Genomic DNA, 20,610 nt, shown 5'->3' with positions numbered 1-20,610 from the left:
AAAATGGAACTATAATCCCAGAGCCAGAAAGAGTAAGGCCCCTCCTTCAAATGCCTGTGCCCCAGAGTGCAAAGTCTCTACGCCGAATTGTCGGGTTATTTGCGTACTATGCACGTTGGATACCGAAGTATTCGGACAAAATAAAGCCTCTAACGGAAACAGCATCATTTCCATTGACTCAAGATGCTGAAAACGCGTTTAAAAACTTAAAACAAGTGTTGGCGGACGCGACGTTGCAAGCTATTGATGAAAATTTGCCTTTTTGTGTTGAAACCGATGCGTCGGACGTAGCACTGTCAGCAATACTTCAACAAAACGGTAAACCGGTTGCATTTTTCTCTCGCACTTTGAATCGCAATGAGAAGCATCTTGCAAGTGTTGAGAAAGAGGCTACAGCAATAGTGGAAGCTGTTAGAAAATGGCCACATTTCCTCCACGGCCGCCGTTTTAGCCTCGTCACCGATCGAAATTCGGTAAATTTTATGTTTGACAACAAAAATCATGGCAAAATTAAAAACGACAAAATTCTCCGATGGAGAGTTGAACTTTCACAATTTTCTTACGACATTACATATAGGCCTGGGACTTTGAATGTAGCACCAGATGCCATTTCAAGAGCATATTGTGCCAGCACAGCAGACACTACACTGTATGAAATTCACGACAAATTATGCCACCCAGGTGTGACAAGAATGTTTCATTTTATTCGTATGAAAAATTTAGCGTATTCAGCAGAAGACGTTCGACGTTTGACTGCTAATTGTGAAGTATGCTGTGAAGTAAAGCCACGATTTTATAAGCCGCCTAATGCTACTTTAATAAAGTCTACCCAACCGTTTGAGAGACTGAACATAGATTTTAAAGGCCCAATACCATCAGTTTCTAAAAATCGGTATTTTCTTACTATTGTGGATGAGTATTCTCGCTTCTCGTTTGTATTTCCTTGTGCTGATACCACTGGCGATACTGTGATTTCATGTTTGCACAATTTGTTTTCAGTGTACGGTACGCCTAGCAATATACATTCTGACAATGACAAAGCGTTTAAATTTTCTAAGAGGTTGAAGGAGTACTTGAGAAATTTGTCTGTTGCGACTAGTTTCACTTCTGTGTATAACCCCCAAGGCAACGCTCAATGTGAACGTTACAATGGTATTGTGTGGACTGCCATAAAACTGTGTTTAAGATCGAAAAATTTGCGCACTGCCCATTGGGAAGCTGTGTTACCCAAGGCTTTGCATTTGATCCGATCATTGCTTAATAAAGCCACAAACGAAACCCCTCACGATCGCTTGTTTAAGTATTCACGACGATAATCGTTTGGCACTTCTGTCCCGACTTGGCTGGAAGATGGTCCTGTGTATGTTAGACGGCATGTGCGTAACAGTAAATATGAACCTCTTGTTGACAGTGCCGAAATTCTCGGAAGTAATACGAATTATGCTCGTGTACGTTTCGAAAATGGTCATGAAGCCACTGTATCTGCCAGAGATCTTGCCCCCACAGGACGTCCGTCTTCACTTCAGTTACAAGAGGGCGTACTTGAACCTGATAGCATGGAAGTTAGCCCAGCAGATAACAGGCCTACCGATTTACCACTCGCCGATGTTGACAACTCGCCCAAAAAGGTTGTGAAAGCACAAACTGAAGTTGGTTGGCGATCATCAAGAGAACGTAAACCTCCCGATAGGCTGTCTTACTAATTGTGTTCTCTTTAAACTACCGTGTTATTATATTTGCTATGTATTCGTTATTAATATTCTCACTATTTTGGTGGAGGAGATTGTAATGAAATTGCATTCTTCTGATTCGTGTGTGTGACGTCATGATTGATTTGTTTCGGACGCAGGCATTCTTTCTTTGTTGGTACACGCGGCGTTTTATGTTTTCAACTTGTTGCAGTCTTGAGTTTGTTAGCTGGTGTTAGGTCCTTATGTTGAGTAACCTACAGAGTAGGGTGGTCCTTATATGTAGTCAAAAATTTAAGTTGGAGGAAATTGTATGGGCATTGGGCACCCCTTACATTGATTCCACTTGATGAAAAAACACTTAATGTAAAATATTTTATATTCTAAACGAAAATTAAGGTATGCTCAACGCAAACGAAATTTCACGTGGCTGAATCCAATTAATATGATAACACAAAATGTTAGCGGTTATCAAATGTTCTACAAAAAAACAACATGACGAATGTCTCTTTACTCTTCTACAATAATCTGTCTTTCTGATTCTCAACAAGAGCAGCTTTAGTGATGTGGGGCAGTTTCTTTCGGTGCTCAGCCACTACTTGGAGGATAAATTGTGTTTGTTCCTCCGATTTTGTCCGCAACCCATTATGTTCCTGAATGAGGGCTACACCTCTCTCTGCTGTGTCGTTCGTAACACGAAGTGTTCCAACAGTTTTCTGGGCCTCAATGAATGCTGGCAAACTGGACCATAAATTAGGATCTTCTTCTAGAAATGAAGTTGAAATACTCAAAGTCTCAAAGAAATTCTTCTTGTTTTTTGTGACGAAGTCAGGGATCTCCTTCGTTCGTATGTCTTGGTCTGACAAACTGACTTGCTTGGCTGGATGTTCTGCTCCTTGTTCAACCAATGCCTGAACCATCTTTCTCTTGTCTTCTAAGGAAATGGAGGCATCAAAGAATGAAAATCCAATAGTTTCTTCAGACAGGTACCAAAAATGTCGTTTCAGTTTCTTTACGGCAGCGAGTGATACTTGGTCACAAGATGCCAACAATTCTTTAGCTAGTTGGAGGTTATTCTTTGGAGCTGAAATTCCAAGAGGAGAAGATAACCAGCTTTTAATATAGAACTTCACTGCAAAGATACATAGGTCTTTGAGACCCTTTAGCTCACGCTTAGTCAGGCAAAATCCACTGTTTCGGAAGATGAATATCTTCATGGTGTAAATGAGACGAGACATAAATCTTGCTCGGTGCAAGGCTCCAGGCTTCATGAATCTTATCCCTTCAGGTGGAAATCCCCCTAAGAAGATAATCGTGATTTCGAGAAGTTCTCTGTAATCATCTCTGGGATGTTTGCTGTCTAGCTGCTCCTTGGCATAGGACAGCACCCTCTGCTGAGTTTCAGTATCCAATTCAGTCAGTACAACTTCATCCCGAATTCCAGGAGTGTAGTCATGATGCTTAACCTTAGGCCAGAACTGCTTAAACCTGTTGAATAGCTGTATTTCTGAGGCAGATGAAGGGCCAAAGCAAGACGAAAACACCTCCTCAAGTATAATCTCATGAATATGAGGGCGGTATGCCAGATACAGAGCATAATGTTCAAGCTTTGCTTCAAGAAGTGCACAAGCTCCATTAAGTCGCCCAGTGTTGGCTGCTGTGGTGTCAAACCTGAAGGCCTTAATGTCTTCCCTGATATTCCACTCATCAACAGTCTGGATTATGGCATCACATATGGCCTGTCCTATTCCAAATGGAAGTTTAGGTACTGCTAGAAGCTGATCACCGCCATCAGAAGAAACTATAATGGGCAGTCTATCAACTTTCTCATCTTCTGTCAAATCAAGCATCAGCTTTCCATCCCAGTGAATCGTTAGTGGTTTTCCATAACTCTGAAACGCTGCTTTCAGGTCCCTTGACCTATCTTCACAATACTTTCTGCAATATCATCGAAGAGAAGAGCGGTTAATAGCAAATTCTGAAAGATTCAAACCTGTTGCAGATAGCACAGATGCTACAGTGTGAACTGCATGCCTATCGCTGATCCTACCTCTGTCAAGAGAAGCAAGGACATCTGGTTTAAAAATTTTCTTTCTGCCGCGTTTTTTGAAGAGGTGAAGGTCTGAAGTCAGATGATGAAGGTCGTATGAAATCTTCGTCTCCTTGTGAATCCTCTTCACTTGAAGAAGAGTTGCTCTATAGAACAACTTTATCAAACAGTTCCTTCCTGGCTTCGTCACTAGCAATTTTCCGTTTCTTCATTTGTTTCACTCTTGTTGCCTTTTCATTCTCTCTTTTCTTCAGCTTCTTGTCCAATCCTGCCATATACCCTCTCCTGCCAGGTGTGTTGGCTGCACGTGTGTTCGGCGTGTCTATCTCGTGATCACGGCGTGGAAAAGAAATGCCAAAATTTTTTATAATTTGAAAGATTTGAAATAAGGATCCCCCTATAATAACTATCGTTATTAACTTCTCATTTGATATTATTATTTTATTATTATTTATTTGCATCAGGCACTAAAGAGACAGGCCCATATTCATAAACACAACACAAGTCACAAAACACACAAGGTTACATTAAGCAAAACTTATGCGTACATAGTCGCGTTATAGTGAGACGCATAGTCAGAAGAAGCATAACACTCTGAGGTAAAAACTGCAACTAACCACTTGTTAGATGAGACCTGACAGCGGTTGACAAAATTAAATATACGATTTCGGAATAGGGCATGAAACGTAGGAATATGATGGTACGTCTGAATACTACTAAAGCTAACACGCCTCGGTAATTTATGCAATGTTCGAAATGCATTATTGTAAGCCACACGCAATTTATTCATACTTGAGGATAAGTATCTGGCCCACAGTTGACTGGAGTACATAGGTAAACAATACGTGCGAAATAGTACATTCATTACAGCGGAAGAGCAGTTAGAAAAGCGTGAACGTAGCATGTTCGCTGTACAGTATAAAGCTCTAACTTGGCGCTTAATGCCATCGTCATCAGACAAAAACTTGTTTATAACAATGCCTAGATACTTGACAGTGTCAACAAATTTGATGTAAGAGGTTCCCAATTTGACTTTGGGCTGCAGGTTTAGCTTTAGGTAAGTAGTATCAAACATCATGCCAACAGTTTTATCAGAATTAAATAAAATATCATTTGAACCTGCATATGAATAACACTCATTAACCAATGTTTGCAACCCATTCAAACTAGGTGCAAAGCAGCACAGGTCATCAGCAAACATTAAATGATTGAGACATGAACTGCCAACATAGCAACCTATTTCGAATTTGTTTAGAATACTGCTCAGTTCATCCATATACACAGTGAAGAGGTATGGACTGAGTACACCTCCTTGTCTCACTTCGTTAGATACAGTAAATGAGTCAGAAAAAGCACAACCCCACCTCACAATAATTGATTGCTGGCTATACCAAAACGATATATGCGAGCCCTCAGTAGAATGAAAGTGCAGTAACACATGTGCACCCATGCCTCAATACTATTACCGACTTATGCGTAGAAAGTTTAAGCTCTATGAGCACTAGGGTGGGCCAAAATTGGGCGTTTTTCAAATTTATCTTTCAATCGCTTCAATAAATTGGTAAAAGTTGCCATTTTCTATATGGTTAACGATGGCAAAAAAATTGTTCTGAATAAAAAAGTTTTTAGGGTCCCGCAAACGCCCCAAAGTGCCTCAATTTTGTTAAATTTTGCAAAAAAACGAATTAAAACTTTAATTATACCATCTAAATTATCGCCAATCGTTCTTATACTTGACATATATATGGAGCAACTTGATACACAACATGTAAAAAAAAATTGATTAACATGGCTCAAATACTTAGTGAGATATTCATGTTTAAAGTTTTGAAAAAATTAACCACATGGTGGCGCTATAATTTTATATTTTCTTTAATAACTGATGACACACTGAAGCCACCGACACATACAAGGTATCAATGGAAAGGTAATTAGCACGGCTAAGCGATTGTGTATTGAACTTGGTCATGATAATGTTTGGTGACGTCATTATGACGTAATATTTTGGAAATTGAGTTCATATGAACGATTCATTTGCCTTTTACAGTATATCGAATTCTTAAAGTACAACTTTTAATTAGTGATATTTTCTTCCCAGTTTAAAGTAACATTTTCTTTTGGATGCAGGTAACCGGAAGTACGTGGTGTGTAATTATACACTTATACAGACAGTAATTGATACTAATGCACTACACTATAAGTCAAGAAATCAGCCAAAGTTCTTTTGGTTACTCGTTCAGATGCAGTAGCTGCAGATCGTTGGAATTTACTAACTGCATCAATCACTTTATATGTTGCTTGTAGCTGCTTTTCATTTTTTGGCTTTGTAGGACCATGAAGAGATGTTGCCATGCCAAGTGCTCTTTCGGCACAATCATTTACCACTGACAGATTCTTGACAACAGATAGGCTACGGTATATTGATAGTCTGGTAATTCAGGCCATTTAAACGCTGACAGTTTTAACAACTCTTCAAGGAAATGTAGAAGATCAAAAAGTCTATATGTGTCGGCCCCAACAAAATCTTTCAATTGCTTATTGGAGAATGAAGAGCATTGTGGCATTTCCTGACTTTTTTGAAGAGGTTTTCCTTTGTATTTCAAGAAAGCTGAGCGCATTGCTTCTTTGGTTGAATTATCCACTGATGTATCGAAAAGAGCAAGACCTACCAGCCGTTCACTCAAGTACCAAGTGTGATCTTGAATCTTATCTAGAGCAGGTTGGACAATCTTTAAAAACTCATAGAGCAATATTCCTTTAGCACTGCAGATTTCCTCTAGTGCTTTGATGAAAGCCAAGTCATTTGAGGGAGCTTTGGAAGCAAACATGCATGTTAGCCACGCTTTGGCATAGTAAACGCTGTAGAATGTTGTCAAATTCCGGAGTCTATGTCATGGGCAAAATATGGCTTAAGCATTGTTAACTTCATAACGTAGAGAACTTTAGACATCCATCTTGCATGATGGTAGGCAGACGGTGCCCGCAGCTTAAATGGCATATATTTTCGTGGAAGAATACCACCAAGATACACGCAGCAAAGTTGGGCCATTTCTAAATAATCATGCCTTAACACTGTGTCATTTTCCAACCAATTTTTCAAAAATTGTATAGCTTCTTCAATGTGGCGGAATAAAGTGCGTGAAAGTTTCTTCTTATCCAAGAGTTCGAGATTTTGTATATCTGCATTAATATCATTCCAAGCAGAACACAGCTTCTTAAAGAGTGGTTCATAAGGTGCTGTGGTCTTCTTATCTCCAGTTGTAGACAATTTTCCGAGGACGGATTCACTTGCTGCACCACAAAGCAATTCGTAAACATGATGCCGGCAGGTTAATTCCAACAGTGCATGGGATAAGGAAGTTTCCAAGCGTTTCACAATGCCAAATGTTACACCAGTATTAACTGCGGTAGTGTCAAATACGCATACGATTATTACGTTTAGTTCTATGCCCTTTTCTATTAGCAGATTAAGAGTTTTGGAGTGCTCTTCAGCTGCAGATCCATTTTTCACAGGTAGGCTATTATTCCGAGTAATATCTCGTCTCCCTCAGAAGTGGTTGGTAGCACGGCCACTCGCTCCTCCTTGTCAGCACAGTGAGTGAGAGCTTTGAATATTTTCCCGACCCAGTAAAGTGTGAAAAAATCAGTAGCTGCAGCAAGTTCATTAGCTAAGAGATTTCTTTCTGCTTCAGTAGAAAATTTCATCCGCTTTCGGCGTACAGTATTTACAGAGAGAATTTTGTTATTAAGACTATTTTCTGCCGTCGCGGCACCTACCATTTCAAACACTTGCCTGTTCGACAAAGAATATTTGGCTGCCAGGCTGCAAACTTGGGGTGTAAGAACTTGCTTTTTCTTGGTTTCCGTTGTCTTGCTTGTTTTTGCCGACAAATCCCCCAAATAGGTGTGATCCAGATCTTCTCCACTTTCTTCTGAAGAAGTACTGGATTGCAACAAATCTTGCGGAAGTGGTGTATCTAAAGCATCTTTAAGTTTACATTTTATACCTTGATCTTGTCTCGTTTTCTTTCTTTTCCTTTTTATTTGCTCTTGAATATCTAAACAACCCAAAGTGGCTTTTCGATTTTTACCCTGGATTGCTTCAAAATAATTCCAGTCCTCCATTTTCTTAGGGTTGGTAGACGTTCTCAAATCGTCTTCTACGTTTTTCTTAACAACCCATAGCCTATCTTGCAGATCATCAAAAAATTTCTTTCTGTTTCTCTTTCTTTTCCTTCTCTGTGCTTGCATTTTTTCAAATTTTCATACCGGTCTGTCAACTTCTTGACCATGTAAGTTGCGGCATCTGTCGTTTTAAGACCGATTCCTGTTTTCTTCCACCATTGTTTAATATCTTCGACAACTAGAATTATTGCTTCTCGTTTCGGGGAAATTCCTTTAGATTCTTCTTGCTTAATTGTGTGATAACCATGGAACTGAAGCAAGACTTCTTTCCCACATGGAGGGTACTTTCCAATAAATCCAAGTCTATGGACACCAGCGTTGAGATTTAGCAAAGGTGATTCGTCAATTAGCCATAGTTTTTTTGAATACATTTTATTTGATTAATTGCAGAAAGGCAATTTTAAATAGTATGACGTAATAGTGACGTCATCAAATATTAGTTTGGCCAAGTTTAGTACATGATCGCTTAGCCCTGTTAATTATCTTTCCATTGATACCTTGAATGTGTCGCTAGCTTCAGTGTGTCGCCAGTTACTAAAGTAAATATAAAACTACAGTGCCACCATGTGGTTGAAACTTTCAATATTCAAACATCTTTTCCACATGTTCATCAATTGTTTTTAATATGCTGGGCATCCAGTTGCTTCATACGCGTATCAAATATGAGGAAGATTGGTGGTAATTTAGAAGGTCTTATTGGCGTTTTATGTCGTTTTTTTGCGAAATTTGACAAAACTGGCGCACTTTAGGGCGTTTGCGGGACCCTTAAATATTTTTTAATCAAAAAAATGTTTTTACCATCGCTAATCATATAGAAAATGGCAACTTTTTCCAATTTATTGGAATGAAATTCCAAAGTCGTTTTTTTTTGGCCCACCCTAATGAGCACACCTTAGACGTCGATGATTTTTTAACTTTTATTTGAGATTTTCCATTTTAACCAAATTGGAACAGCTTGAGAGGGCGCCCGCTTAAAAATTCAAAAGTTGACAAATAAGGACCACCCTACTACAGCGTAATGATGTTCTTTTCTGTTTACGTATGTATTTATGTTCTGTATTTAGATGTACTACTTTTAAGTTAATTAAAACTTATGATAGTGAAATGTCTGGTTATTATAACAGAACAAGACTTTTTAAGCAATCTTATTTCCTCTTCTATTTTCCTTAAACCACCAGAAGTGTACGAAATAATAGAAGAAATACACCATCTAAAATTAAATAAATCAACAGGGAGTGATGGTATCTCGCCTTACTTCCTTCGAATCTCTTCGAGTATCATAGCCTTGCCTCTATCCATCCTTTTCGACCAGGCATTTTCGAATGGCATATTTCCAGATGTTCTCAAAATTGCTAAAGTCATTCCAATTTATAAATCTGGAAGCAAACTCGAAACAAATAATTATAGACCAATTTTTCTACTCTCATGCTTTTCAAAGATTCTAGAAAAGTTAATGTTTAAACGATTGACATTGTTTATAAACAAGCATTCAATTTTAACGCCTACTCAATATAGCTTTCGTGCCAACCATTCAACGAGTCATGCTGCTCTAGACATTATTACCTCCTAATATGAACAAATGCAAAACAATAAATTGACTAGACTTGTTTTAATAGATCTTAAAAAGCCTTTGACACAGTTGCTCATGAAAAAGTCTTGCATAAACTCGATCATTATGGCATTTGAGGAGTTGCCAATGTCTTACTTACTTCCTACTTGAAAAACCGTAAACAATTTGTGTCTATAGGACAAGAAAATTCTACATTAAAAGAAATAAAATTTGATGTCCCTTAAGGGTCCACATTCGGACCACTTCTCTTTTTACTATACATAAATGATATATCTTACTGTGTTTCTTGTGTTCCTAGATTATTTGCTGATGACGCTTGTCTGTTATGAAAGCCGATAATTTATTAAGTCTTCAAAGTTTAATTAATCTTGAACTGAAAGGAATCAAACGTTGGATCACTGCCAAGTTACTCACGATAAATGCTTCTAAGTCTAACTTTTTAATAATTGCACCCAAGACCAACCAAACATCAACTAATGTTGAAGTATTTTACGGCAATACCCAATTGAAAAACGTTGACACTGCTAAATACCTTGGTATCTTCATTGACAGGAATCTCTCTTTTCTCCCTTATATTGATGCTCTATCTTCAAAACTCTCCAAATCTGTTGGCATACTCTTTAAATTGAAACATTGTTTATCAACCAAAGCTATGCTTCAGCTGTACTATTCTCTCGTGCTTTCTTACCTAATATATGGACTGACAATTTGGGGTCGTCATATAAAACGCATATTGGAAAGCTTGGTGTTTTGCAAAATAAGGCAGTCAATGCTGTTGCGAAAGGGAAATGGGCTGACCATGTCACACCCTCTTATAAACAACTCAATATCCTAAAGTTAAAGGATCTGTACAAATTTGAAATTGCTAAATTTATGTACCAGTTTAGTTTTAATTCATTACCCGGCACTTTTCAAAACTATTTTAAAAAATGCAACGAAATTTACAACTTTACTACCGCTACTCGAAACTCGAACAACTTAGATTACTATTATTATCGATACACAACCACTAAACTATAACACTCTATAAAATACTCTGGCGCAAAAATTTGGAATAATATACCAGTTGAAACTCGCAAATCCTCCTTCACAACTTTTAAAAGAACGTACAAAAAAAAATTATTGACACATATTAGGCATTATGTTAAATTACTAATCAGACTTGCAATTGTAACATAGGCTACGTTGGCCTAACTGAATTTTTTATTTAATTTATCATCTTGGACAGCTTCACTGTTATTTATTTATTATTATTTCTTTGTCTCAATTAGCTAATTACAATTATCATTGATGAGTTAAGGGGTGGCTGCTTGACTTGAAGACCTTGAATGGTCACTTTGCAGACTCCCGCTGCTGTGATGCTATCATTATTTTATTTTCTCTTCTGATTGTAATTTTTTCAACAGTCTTACTGTACATTGTGTTTTGATTTATTGTACATCTTTTTCGCAGCAGCCAATAAACAACTATCTAGCAGTGAGGTAGTTTGATGTCTGCGACGTTTTGACGCAGAAAAACTTGTGTTGTGATTTGTTTAATTTACCACCAATACAAAGTTTTAGTAACTTTGTCTTCTTCTTTCGTATGAGGTTGTTTTTTGGACTACATTTCATTGGGGTCAAATGTCCGGGCATTCTTCGAGCAGCCACTTGATTGTAGAGTCCTCTAGCGTTGACAGGGCAACTGCCTTTGGATAAGTAAACGTCGGGCAGTGGTAGAGGATGTGATCTGCTGTCTGTTCCTCTGCAACTTTGTCGTTCAAACTGTACAGTTGATTAAAAGAACTAGTTTGATATAGAAAGTCGTTACTTTTGCTCGCATATTCTGACAAGAAATTTCAAAAGTTGTTCTATAAACATCACGGAACTTTACACTAATCGTTCCCTAATTGCGGAGGCTAAGTTTATAAATAAACAAATTCATGAAAGCTTTCTTTCGTATTTTCACAAGCACTTGTTATTTGTAACATACAATGCAAGTGTAGGGGGGTGTGAGCAAACTGAGCATGCGGCTATAACGCGGTGCAAGTCAGCCTGGAAAAAGTTTAGGGAACTCCTCCCTATCTTCACAAGCAAGCAACTTTCTGCTGCACCAGAGGTCAAGTTTACACCAGTTGTGTGAGGAGTGTCATGCTCTATGGCTCTGAAACGTGGGCTACTTTAGCAAGCACCATCAAGCGCCTACAACGTAATGGCAGAGCGATGGTAAGATGGACATGCCTAGTCAAGCCTGAAGACAACATCCAGTTTGAGACTCTTCTATAAAGCTCAAAATAAAAGACATCAGTGAAGTCCTCCAATTAGGCAGACTGAGATGGCTCGGTCACGTTGAGCGCAGCTGAAGCTGGATCTCACAGGTCAGATGTGTCAACATCGCATGAGAAGGTAGACCAAAACTTTCTTGGGAAGAACTTGTAAAACGTGACCTTGTAGCCCTGAACATGAACTCTTCGAACCCAATAATTCGCGAGGTGTGGAGGGGAAGACTTTGTTCTCGACAGACAGACAAGCCACACCCTCGACGTGAGGATTAATTCATGGCCTGTATAATCAAGCTTGGTTGATGATGATGAATGCAAAAAAAGTGTTACAACATACGTTTTGCTGAGCAACAGGTCGGGTCGGGCTTTGTGTTGCCACCGCGGCTACTTTTGCAGCAAATTGGGCAGCTATGACATGCTCCTGCGAATCAGTGACAGCAACATTCTGGAACGTATGCGTGAAAGACACAGAACAGTTAAAGTTAAACCATCAGAGTGTAGGGTTCTGCCTAACTTAAGTCCCCCGCGTAGGGTTTGGCTGTCTAATTTGTCGTATTTGGTACATGTTACAAGAGAAAAACAAATCACGATTTCAGGGGCGCGGAAAGTAAGGGTGCTCAAGGGGCTGCAGCCCCCCCTAGAGAAAATTCAGCCCCCCTTGAATTTTCAATAATTTCTTTAGCCCCCCCTACAAAATTCTTACAATTTAAGGTACATAACATATTTTCAGAAAAATTTTGAACAATAATTGCTACGATGAATCGAGTTCCTTTTACGTGTGGTCACGCTCATCATTCGCAATAATGAGTCGTCACTCAAAAGGAGCTATACCTCGCAGTAGCAGTACTAGCCACCATCCCTACTACTAACACGACGGTCCATCGTTTATTGGACATCATTCTGCAATATCTACATTTCATGCTTTACTTCTGAACATTACAGTAATACATGATATTGCTTTGACATATCTGACCGACATGACAGAAGATAATGTAATAAGAGGAGACGCACGTGCAAACATATTCGGCTTGGTAAAACAAGCACGCACAATGCGGCTTTATTTTGCGATTACCTGCAGCGGCGAAGTTTTTCAGCCTGCAGAAGCCGTCGCAAGACAGCTCCGAAACAAGAAGATCTCTGCTTCTTCAGCTTTAGAATCAATCACCATTCTCTGCGAACGAGTCAAAAATCTCAGAAAAGATGAATTCGTTTCTAAGCTTATGGAAGTAGCGAACGTTTTTGCGTCTGTCAATAACCTAAAGACGCCAAAAGATGTCGAGACCCCGAGTGAGCAAAACTCGATTTCGAAACACAAAGGAAATGGATGCTTTGTCGTCTGCGGGAAAAGGAGCGTGGAAACGGCAATAAGGCCTACATCGAATCCCTTGATTTGGTTCAAATTGAGCTTGATCGAAGATCGACCAGGCGGATCTGCTCACAGTAGCCAACGCAGAGAAGGCCCTTCTGAGCTGTGCAAACGGCGAGGAAAGATCTGATACTGAGATCAGCTTACCCGATGCCATCAGAAAAGATAGCCTACAAACGGAACTTACCTTGCTCAGCGATGTTATGTAGAAAATCCGCAAACTCCGTTCAAAAGGTTGCTGAGATAATATCGCAACTACACCCTCAAACACGAGACCTTTTCAAAGAAACGCGAAAATTCGTGGAGCTCTGCCTTTGCCTCCCGTTTTGAGCTGCATCATCAGAACGTTCTTTTTCTGCTCTAGACGCCTGAAAACGTGGTTGAGAAGCTCAATGGCACAAAACAGACTTACTCATCTTGCGTTGATGCATGTCCACCAATACACTGTCGATGTCAAAGAACTCATGACACAGTTCATAGAGATAACACTTGAGCGAAAATCAATCTTCGGAAGCTTGTTAAAGCTCATTTCCAGCTGACAGTTAAAGCTCATTCTGAAGCTGACAGCATTACGACAGCTTCAGCCGCCCCTAGAGAAAAATAGTTCCCGCGCCACTGCACGATTTTGAACTACAAGGATCGATATTAAATAACATAAAGAATTAGAAGTCGTTAACAAATACACGCAGCTAACAAGCAGAGCCATTAATCAAGGGCAAAGTACTAGTTTTATGAATGTACCAATCCAGGAGAAGACGTAGAAGCCGAATGTCCAGAGTGAGCAGGGAGGTCTGTTTGAGTCTTGCCAGACTGCAAAATGTCTTTCGTGACATTTTGTAACGTAGTAGGATCTTTTATTGTGAACACCTTCTTCCGTGCTGAAGACGTGGTCTTCAGGGGTGAAGAAGTCGGTCGTGTCTGGTTGAAAAAACGTCGGAATAAAAACAGATTATCACATGAAACACTTTGTGATAATTTAGCTTAGTTTACACCAGTATCATGAGATTGAACTAAATACCTGGTGAACAGCATTCAATTTTTTTTCCAGGAGTTGGCAATCTTTGTATAATCGTTGAGCAAAAGCGGACTCTACATGGTTTTGGACAAACAAATTCGCTTCCTTTGCTGTTCTTGTGTAATTAAACATTGCCAACGTAAAGCATTTTATCGCACATTTTGATAGATTATCTTCTACAAGGTGCGAACAAAGTCCTTGGACTAAAATTACATTTTAATTTACTATGTCCTTTGTCACAGTTTCTTTCTATCTTTTACCAGAAAAGAGACTTGGAAAGGTTCAATGACGTAGTTTAATAGGATATTACCATGGCGATCTATACTACTGGCCTTCCCAACGTGGCGACAGCCAAATAATGTGGGGGCCTATACGAATATTCAGTTTACCAACTGAGATAAGTGTTACAACATATAATCAGCAATTTTCATTGGTCAAGTAATGTTTTTTAGCCTAAAAATTGTAAATACAGTGCCAAAACGTAATTAAGATGTAATATTATTAAATAAGTGGCAAGAAAGCAGGACAATATCTACATGTTAAGAATACCATGAGAATCAAGATATCAACAGAATCAAGGTACACGATATCAAGAGTGACCCAACTTTCAAAACACTCAGTATGTTAAAAAATTTGTTTTCTAATCCAGAAGTATTTGTTTGTTAGTAATAATTCATGCAAAGACACTTTTTTTACGCGTAATACCTGTTAGTTGCCAAAACTTAATAGGCCCCCACATTATTTGGTTGTTGCCACGTTGGGAAGGCCAGTAGTATAGATCGCCATGGATATTACCTAAAGGCAGTCAATTAAATGTCGAATAGTTTTACTGGTGAAATGATAATGAAAATTCTTGAAGGACTTTAACGAACGGCTTCTCAAATAACTCTAATTTCGATCACAATTTATATCAGCACCAATTCTCATCTACTTGTATTCAATTACTTCGACTCTCAATCAACAATAATCTCTGCTTCTATTACCCACTGCCACAACAACAATCTATAACTCATAACACAACTCTCATAATAATAATAATGCAAATTACACCACTTATTTATAGCAGGTTGTTTGGTCCAGCAACTTCGAGAAGGTTACGCAATGTTACATCATAATAACTCATTATTCTGTCACGTTGCACTATATAATGATCTGGAATTACGTCATATAATACAGATTTCGCAATCAAAGGTTACTACAGGACAATGAACGAAAATAACATATCGCATAAGAATTCCACAATCAAAACAGCACGTTCGGTCAAGATACAAAGCAGCCCGTCGCCAGACCTTGCACCTTGATTGTGACATCCTTAAATAGATTTAGTAAATGTTTGATAGTGCATATTTATTGTATCAAACCTTATCTTTCAGAATGTGTCGTCAGTATATCATGATTTAGCTTTATTTTCAAGTATGAGTGATAAACGTTAAGCTTCATCGAGCAGGCAAGACCAATTTAGAGATAATAAAGCTTCTTGAAGCACCGAAATCAATGGTTTATCACACTGTTAGCAGTTTTAAAGAACTGAACAGTCCCGAAGATCGCCCTCGAAGTGGGAGACCACAAACTTCTCGTACCCCAAAGGTCATTAATGCGGTTTGAGCCAGAATCCGCCACAACCCAAAGAAATCCATGAGGAAAATGGCTCGCGAAATGGATATGAATGAAGAGACGATCAAGAAGATCGTTAAAACCGATCTGAAGCTGTCCCCCATCAAAATGCAAACTTGCCAACACCCCACAGACCTCCAAAAAGAAAAGAGACTCAATCCAGCTAAATTTCTTTTGAACAAAATGAAGTCAGGTACGGACACGGGAGAGATCATTTTCTCAGATGAAAAAATGTTCAATGTCGAAGCAGTGTGCACCGACAAAATGATCGTATTCTTGTTAAGTCTTCCGCAGACATCCCTGACTCCATGAAAAAAATTTTCAGGCACCAGAAGCCGTCTTCTGTCATGGTGTAGGCTGCTGTCTCCAAAACCTGGAAGTCTCCCCTCATTTTTGTTCCACAAGGCGCTAAAGTTAACACCAATTCGCACATTGAGACGATTTTGACTCCTGCCCCTGCAGAGGCTAAAAAACACTTCAAAAGGAAGTCATTCATATTCCAACAAGACGGTGCGCCATCCAACACGTCTAAGAAAACCCAGGAATGGTGCCAGAACCATTTTCCTCATTTCTAGAGCAAGGAAGTTTGGCCACCCTCATCGCCAGACCTGAATCCAATGGACTTTTGTGTTAGGTCCGTTTTAGAGGCAGATGCCTGTGCTTCATCCCATGACTCAGTTGAGGCGTTGAAGTGCGCTCTCAAAAAAGCATGGGGCAAAATACCCCAAGAAACCCTACGTAAAGCGGTAGGGAGTTTCAGAAGTAGATTTGAGCGTGTTATTCAGGCCAGAGAGGGACATATTGAATAAAACTTTGTACGATTGTGAGTTATTGTCTTGGCAATATACCGTTAAAATATTTTGCGATTTTTTCACTATTTACAGAAATATTACACTTTAAAGCAGTCCAAGGGACTTTGTCCGCGGGTCTGCTACTATTCGGTGAGTCCGATTTGGTGAGTTCCTAACCTCTAACCCCTAACCCTAACCCCAAACCCCTAACCCTAAAACGGCAATGATAATTAGGTTACGGTACCCGATAATTTATAAAAAAAACTTGAAAAATCCCCAGTTAAGGGATCAGACTCACCGAATCGGACTCACCGAAACGGGCCATTCCGTTGTCCGCATCCTGTAATTGTCCCAGTGCTTGCACATTGCACCAAGCTGAGTTATACCTGTTGAGATTATGCTCCTATCTTTTGCTGTTAAGAACAGTTATCTCAGCAATCATTTTAGGCAGGTGAGCAGTATTCAGAGGTAGAAAGAACCAAGGGATAAAACTAATACCGTAGTTCCAGTGGAGAATACAAAAGTATGGCTTCATCCAGTAGTTACATATATAGTTTAGAATTAAAAATAAGATTAAAAATTTCTACAATTATACAACAGAAAATCTTCATATCCTTAGTCCTTACTTGTCGAGCTGTCTTGGATGTTTGGTCCAATGTATCAGCAGAAAAAATTTCAGATTCACCATTGTCTTCATTTTCACTGGAACTGCTGCTTTCAAAAATCGGTTCGTTGCGATTTTGATGTTTCATGGCATACAAGGTTTCGTTCAGCAAGTGATCTTTGCACATATGAGAAGTTTTCACTAGTTCTTGTTGAGCAACTACTCTTTGAAGATACTCGGTTGGTAACAAATGAAGCTTCACATGCGCAAACAAATCAGCAAAAAAACTTTTTCTTTCACCATAATTATGATGGACCCAAATCAATATTCCTTCATAGACAGGTTTGCTTCCAATCATCTGCAACAAAAAAGTGATACTAGATATCACCTATGGTATTTAATGTACCTGTATAAGATTTTTAACTTCGTGCAACAAATAATGTAATAACCTGCAGTGTTGAATTCGATAGCAGAAACAATTAACTCTATTTTGTACCAACCTTTTGATCCAATGCCTGTACAATTGCTTCCACGTCATTGATTGAAAGCTCTTTGAATTTTGGTAGTTTTACAACTTTTCTGAATTTTTTCACAACAACCTCTTCAGAACTAGATTGCAATAATTTGCAATTGAAGACTTTTCCAATAAAGTACAGATGAAGACAATTGGTTACAGTGAGAGTTGAGATTAAAAATTTCGAACAAATCCCCTTTAATTCTAAACATATAACAAAATAATGAAGATATCCATTCGTTACAATCTACACTTTGAAGGAAGATATCCATGTTTGATGTTAATGATATTGTGCATATCAATTTTACTTCCATACATAGGTTGTTGCTTAAAAAAGCATTATGCCAAAATATTGTATGCTTGTCGAATGAACTCTTCTGTCAACGTGGTCTAATCTAGTACAGTATATTTAATCCTCAGAAGAAAACAGCCTCTGGTCTACAACACACATTGATAATCATGCAGCACAACCGAAACAGCTGCCATAAATTTCAGATAAACTCACCATATACAAGTAAATAATCAGCTGCTTCAAGCAAGGGAATTGTATTCTCTTCTGTAACAGTAACTTTTGAAGTATAAAAAAAGTCAAGAATTGTTTTGATTGTCTCTGCACTGAACTTTGTAAGATCAACTGTCCGTTCATATTTTTCTTTCATCTGAGAAAAAATAAGATTGCCATGACACACATGTGATTGGTTCCAACCAAAAATTGCTATAAAATTGAGTGTTGGTGGCCTAAAATCACTTTTAAATACGAATACTGCTACTTACTGATGCTGTGAGTCATGATAGCTAACTACAGTGGGTCAGTCCATCCTTAATCAACGAAGGTTGTCAACCCACTTTCTCCGAATTTTACGAAACTTGGTACACTGATACCAATAGCTAAAAAAATCATTTTCTCCAAATTTGAGCATCCTAGCTCGAGCAGTTTTGGAGATATCGCATTTTGAAATTTTCGCCACTAGGTCCAAATTGCGTCACGCTTCAGTGAATTTGAGCTTCTACAGCTTTCCCCTTACAGTAAATCGATGGAGTAAAATGCTATTTTCCCATTTTTGAGGGTGCTGAATCCAAAAAACTGGGTTAGAACATTCTAAATAGTTGCCTTCATGGAGACTTTTGCTGTTTGAGGTGTCTCACTTTGTGCACATATTCCGAGCCGCTATGATACTTTATGAAAAAATGAAAAGTCATTTTTGGTAGTTGAAAGATGATATTATTTGAATTTAGTGAATTTAAGTTTTGCATATGGTTGAGTAAAAAGTTATCAGTAATTCAAAAACGAAGTGTCATATGTTCTACATTACAGGTGAAATTAAGCAATTATTCTATCTATCAGTAGCCTATACTCTGTGTATAATTTAGTAATGGATAATATCCCTTGTTCAATTGGTGTGCACTTGAATGAAAATGATGAATGTCATAAACAAACTCAAATTCACCAGAAAGGCTTTCTCTCATTTGAAGAAATTGGTAAAGAACAACTGCAAATCTCACAAATGCGTGCTGAACTGGATGACGACATTGTCTTGCAACATGGGAACATAATATGCTTTCACCATGAAAAAATTTTATTGCACAACTATGCGGTTCGTTTTTCAAAATTTTGTGACATATTTAACACACATTCAAGACTTCGGTCTCATAAAAAGCCAAAAGGGTCTCATGAAATCAATCTTGCCCACGCTTTATTTCTGAAAAATAAAAACCTAAAAGCTATTCCTGGACAAAAACTTTGTAGGAAATGCTGGACTCTTCTCACAGAAGATATGACAATCCTCGATAAGCGACAAGTTATCTCAGATCTCATCATCCTCAAGTTCTATTTTTTCTGTACCGGTTAAAAAAGAAAACATAGACAATAGACATGTTGTTGTTAATGAGTTTTTCTGTGTATCCTTGAAAAAAGTAACCTCCCCAGTCCCCACCCAATTTGTATGTACAATAACTCAATTAAAACGCGTTCAGTTCCCAAAGGAAAAAGTGATGAGATCAGGCAACCTAATCGATTTTCAGCAGTTGAGCATCAAAAATAGTTTTTTATTAACAGCCCGTAAGTTGTGTATGAGCAACAAAACTTGCAATTTTACTACATATGAACACTTCGATCTATCAGTTCATGCTCAGGCCTCTGTCACAATTTATGACGTTCACCAAAATGAGAATGCCAGAGTCTACAAAACGTTTCCTGTATTCAGGAATGTACCTTATGACAATTGCGAACAACTATAATCAACCTACCTCGCACTTGAAAATTTTATTGAAATAGGAAGAAAGACTTCCAAGAAGACAACGATGCACATTGAACTTCTCTCCTTTGACTTGCAACACAGCATCACAGTAGGAGTCTTCTTCATTTCTATCTCTGTAAACATTGACACAAACAAGAACATTAGCTTGTTGACCATTTCAGTCATGCTATAATATCTGGTAAAATTCATTTATTTGAAGATAATGAAGTTTAAAGATAAAAATAAGTAAACTTTGCCGGAGAAACACGTTGTCATATCAACTTGGCTATGTAGCCAAATCACCGCATAAAAAAAACTTCTTTTTTATTGCTTCAACTATTCAATTTTGTTTTATCGGATTGCACAAAAAAAAGAAAATACGTCATATCATGCAGGAACAAAACCAACACAAGGATTTAAGTTGGTGTACATACAACTTTGGCTAAAAAAATTAACAACAACTCAGTACTTAGTTTATCAGAGTTTTTCATCAGTCTTCAGCCAATTGTGCAAAACACTGGACGGCAATACAAATTGAACATCGAATCATTATTTGAACATACTTATCTAAAAGCTTTAATATGGTTGTGCTATGTTCTCCTTGAAAAGTTTCCGATTTCATCTTCTTTTGAACAGTATTAGAATAACCACTAACAGAATGTGGAAAGTTAGCTGACACAGTAAACAGAAACTATACACTGCATAGTTTACATGGT

General features: G+C 38.3%; 1 protein-coding gene across 3 annotated transcripts in view; it reads right to left on the bottom strand.

Moving 5' to 3' along the window:
- Positions 1-20,607, bottom strand: part of LOC145784158 (uncharacterized) — a 36,162-nt gene extending 15,555 nt beyond the window's left edge. For all 3 annotated transcript variants that reach the window (XR_014290987.1, XM_082595922.1, XM_082595923.1), the window contains exons 1-5: positions 20,458-20,607; positions 19,905-20,028; positions 18,163-18,316; positions 17,644-17,861; positions 17,166-17,501 (exon numbers count right to left, since the gene is read on the bottom strand). Coding sequence is in view for 2 of the 3 variants with exons in the window: in XM_082595922.1 (XP_082452048.1) it covers positions 17,166-17,501; positions 17,644-17,861; positions 18,163-18,316; positions 19,905-20,028; positions 20,458-20,516 (891 nt within the window). In the remaining variant the exon portion in view is untranslated. The remainder of the gene's footprint in view (positions 1-17,165; positions 17,502-17,643; positions 17,862-18,162; positions 18,317-19,904; positions 20,029-20,457) is intronic.
- Between the last annotated feature and the right edge of the window lie 3 nt (positions 20,608-20,610).

Source organism: Aplidium turbinatum, chromosome 15 (genome assembly GCF_918807975.1).
Source record: "Aplidium turbinatum chromosome 15, kaAplTurb1.1, whole genome shotgun sequence".
Lineage (NCBI taxonomy): Eukaryota > Metazoa > Chordata > Ascidiacea > Aplousobranchia > Polyclinidae > Aplidium > Aplidium turbinatum.
This window is presented reverse-complemented; position numbering and strand designations above follow the sequence as displayed.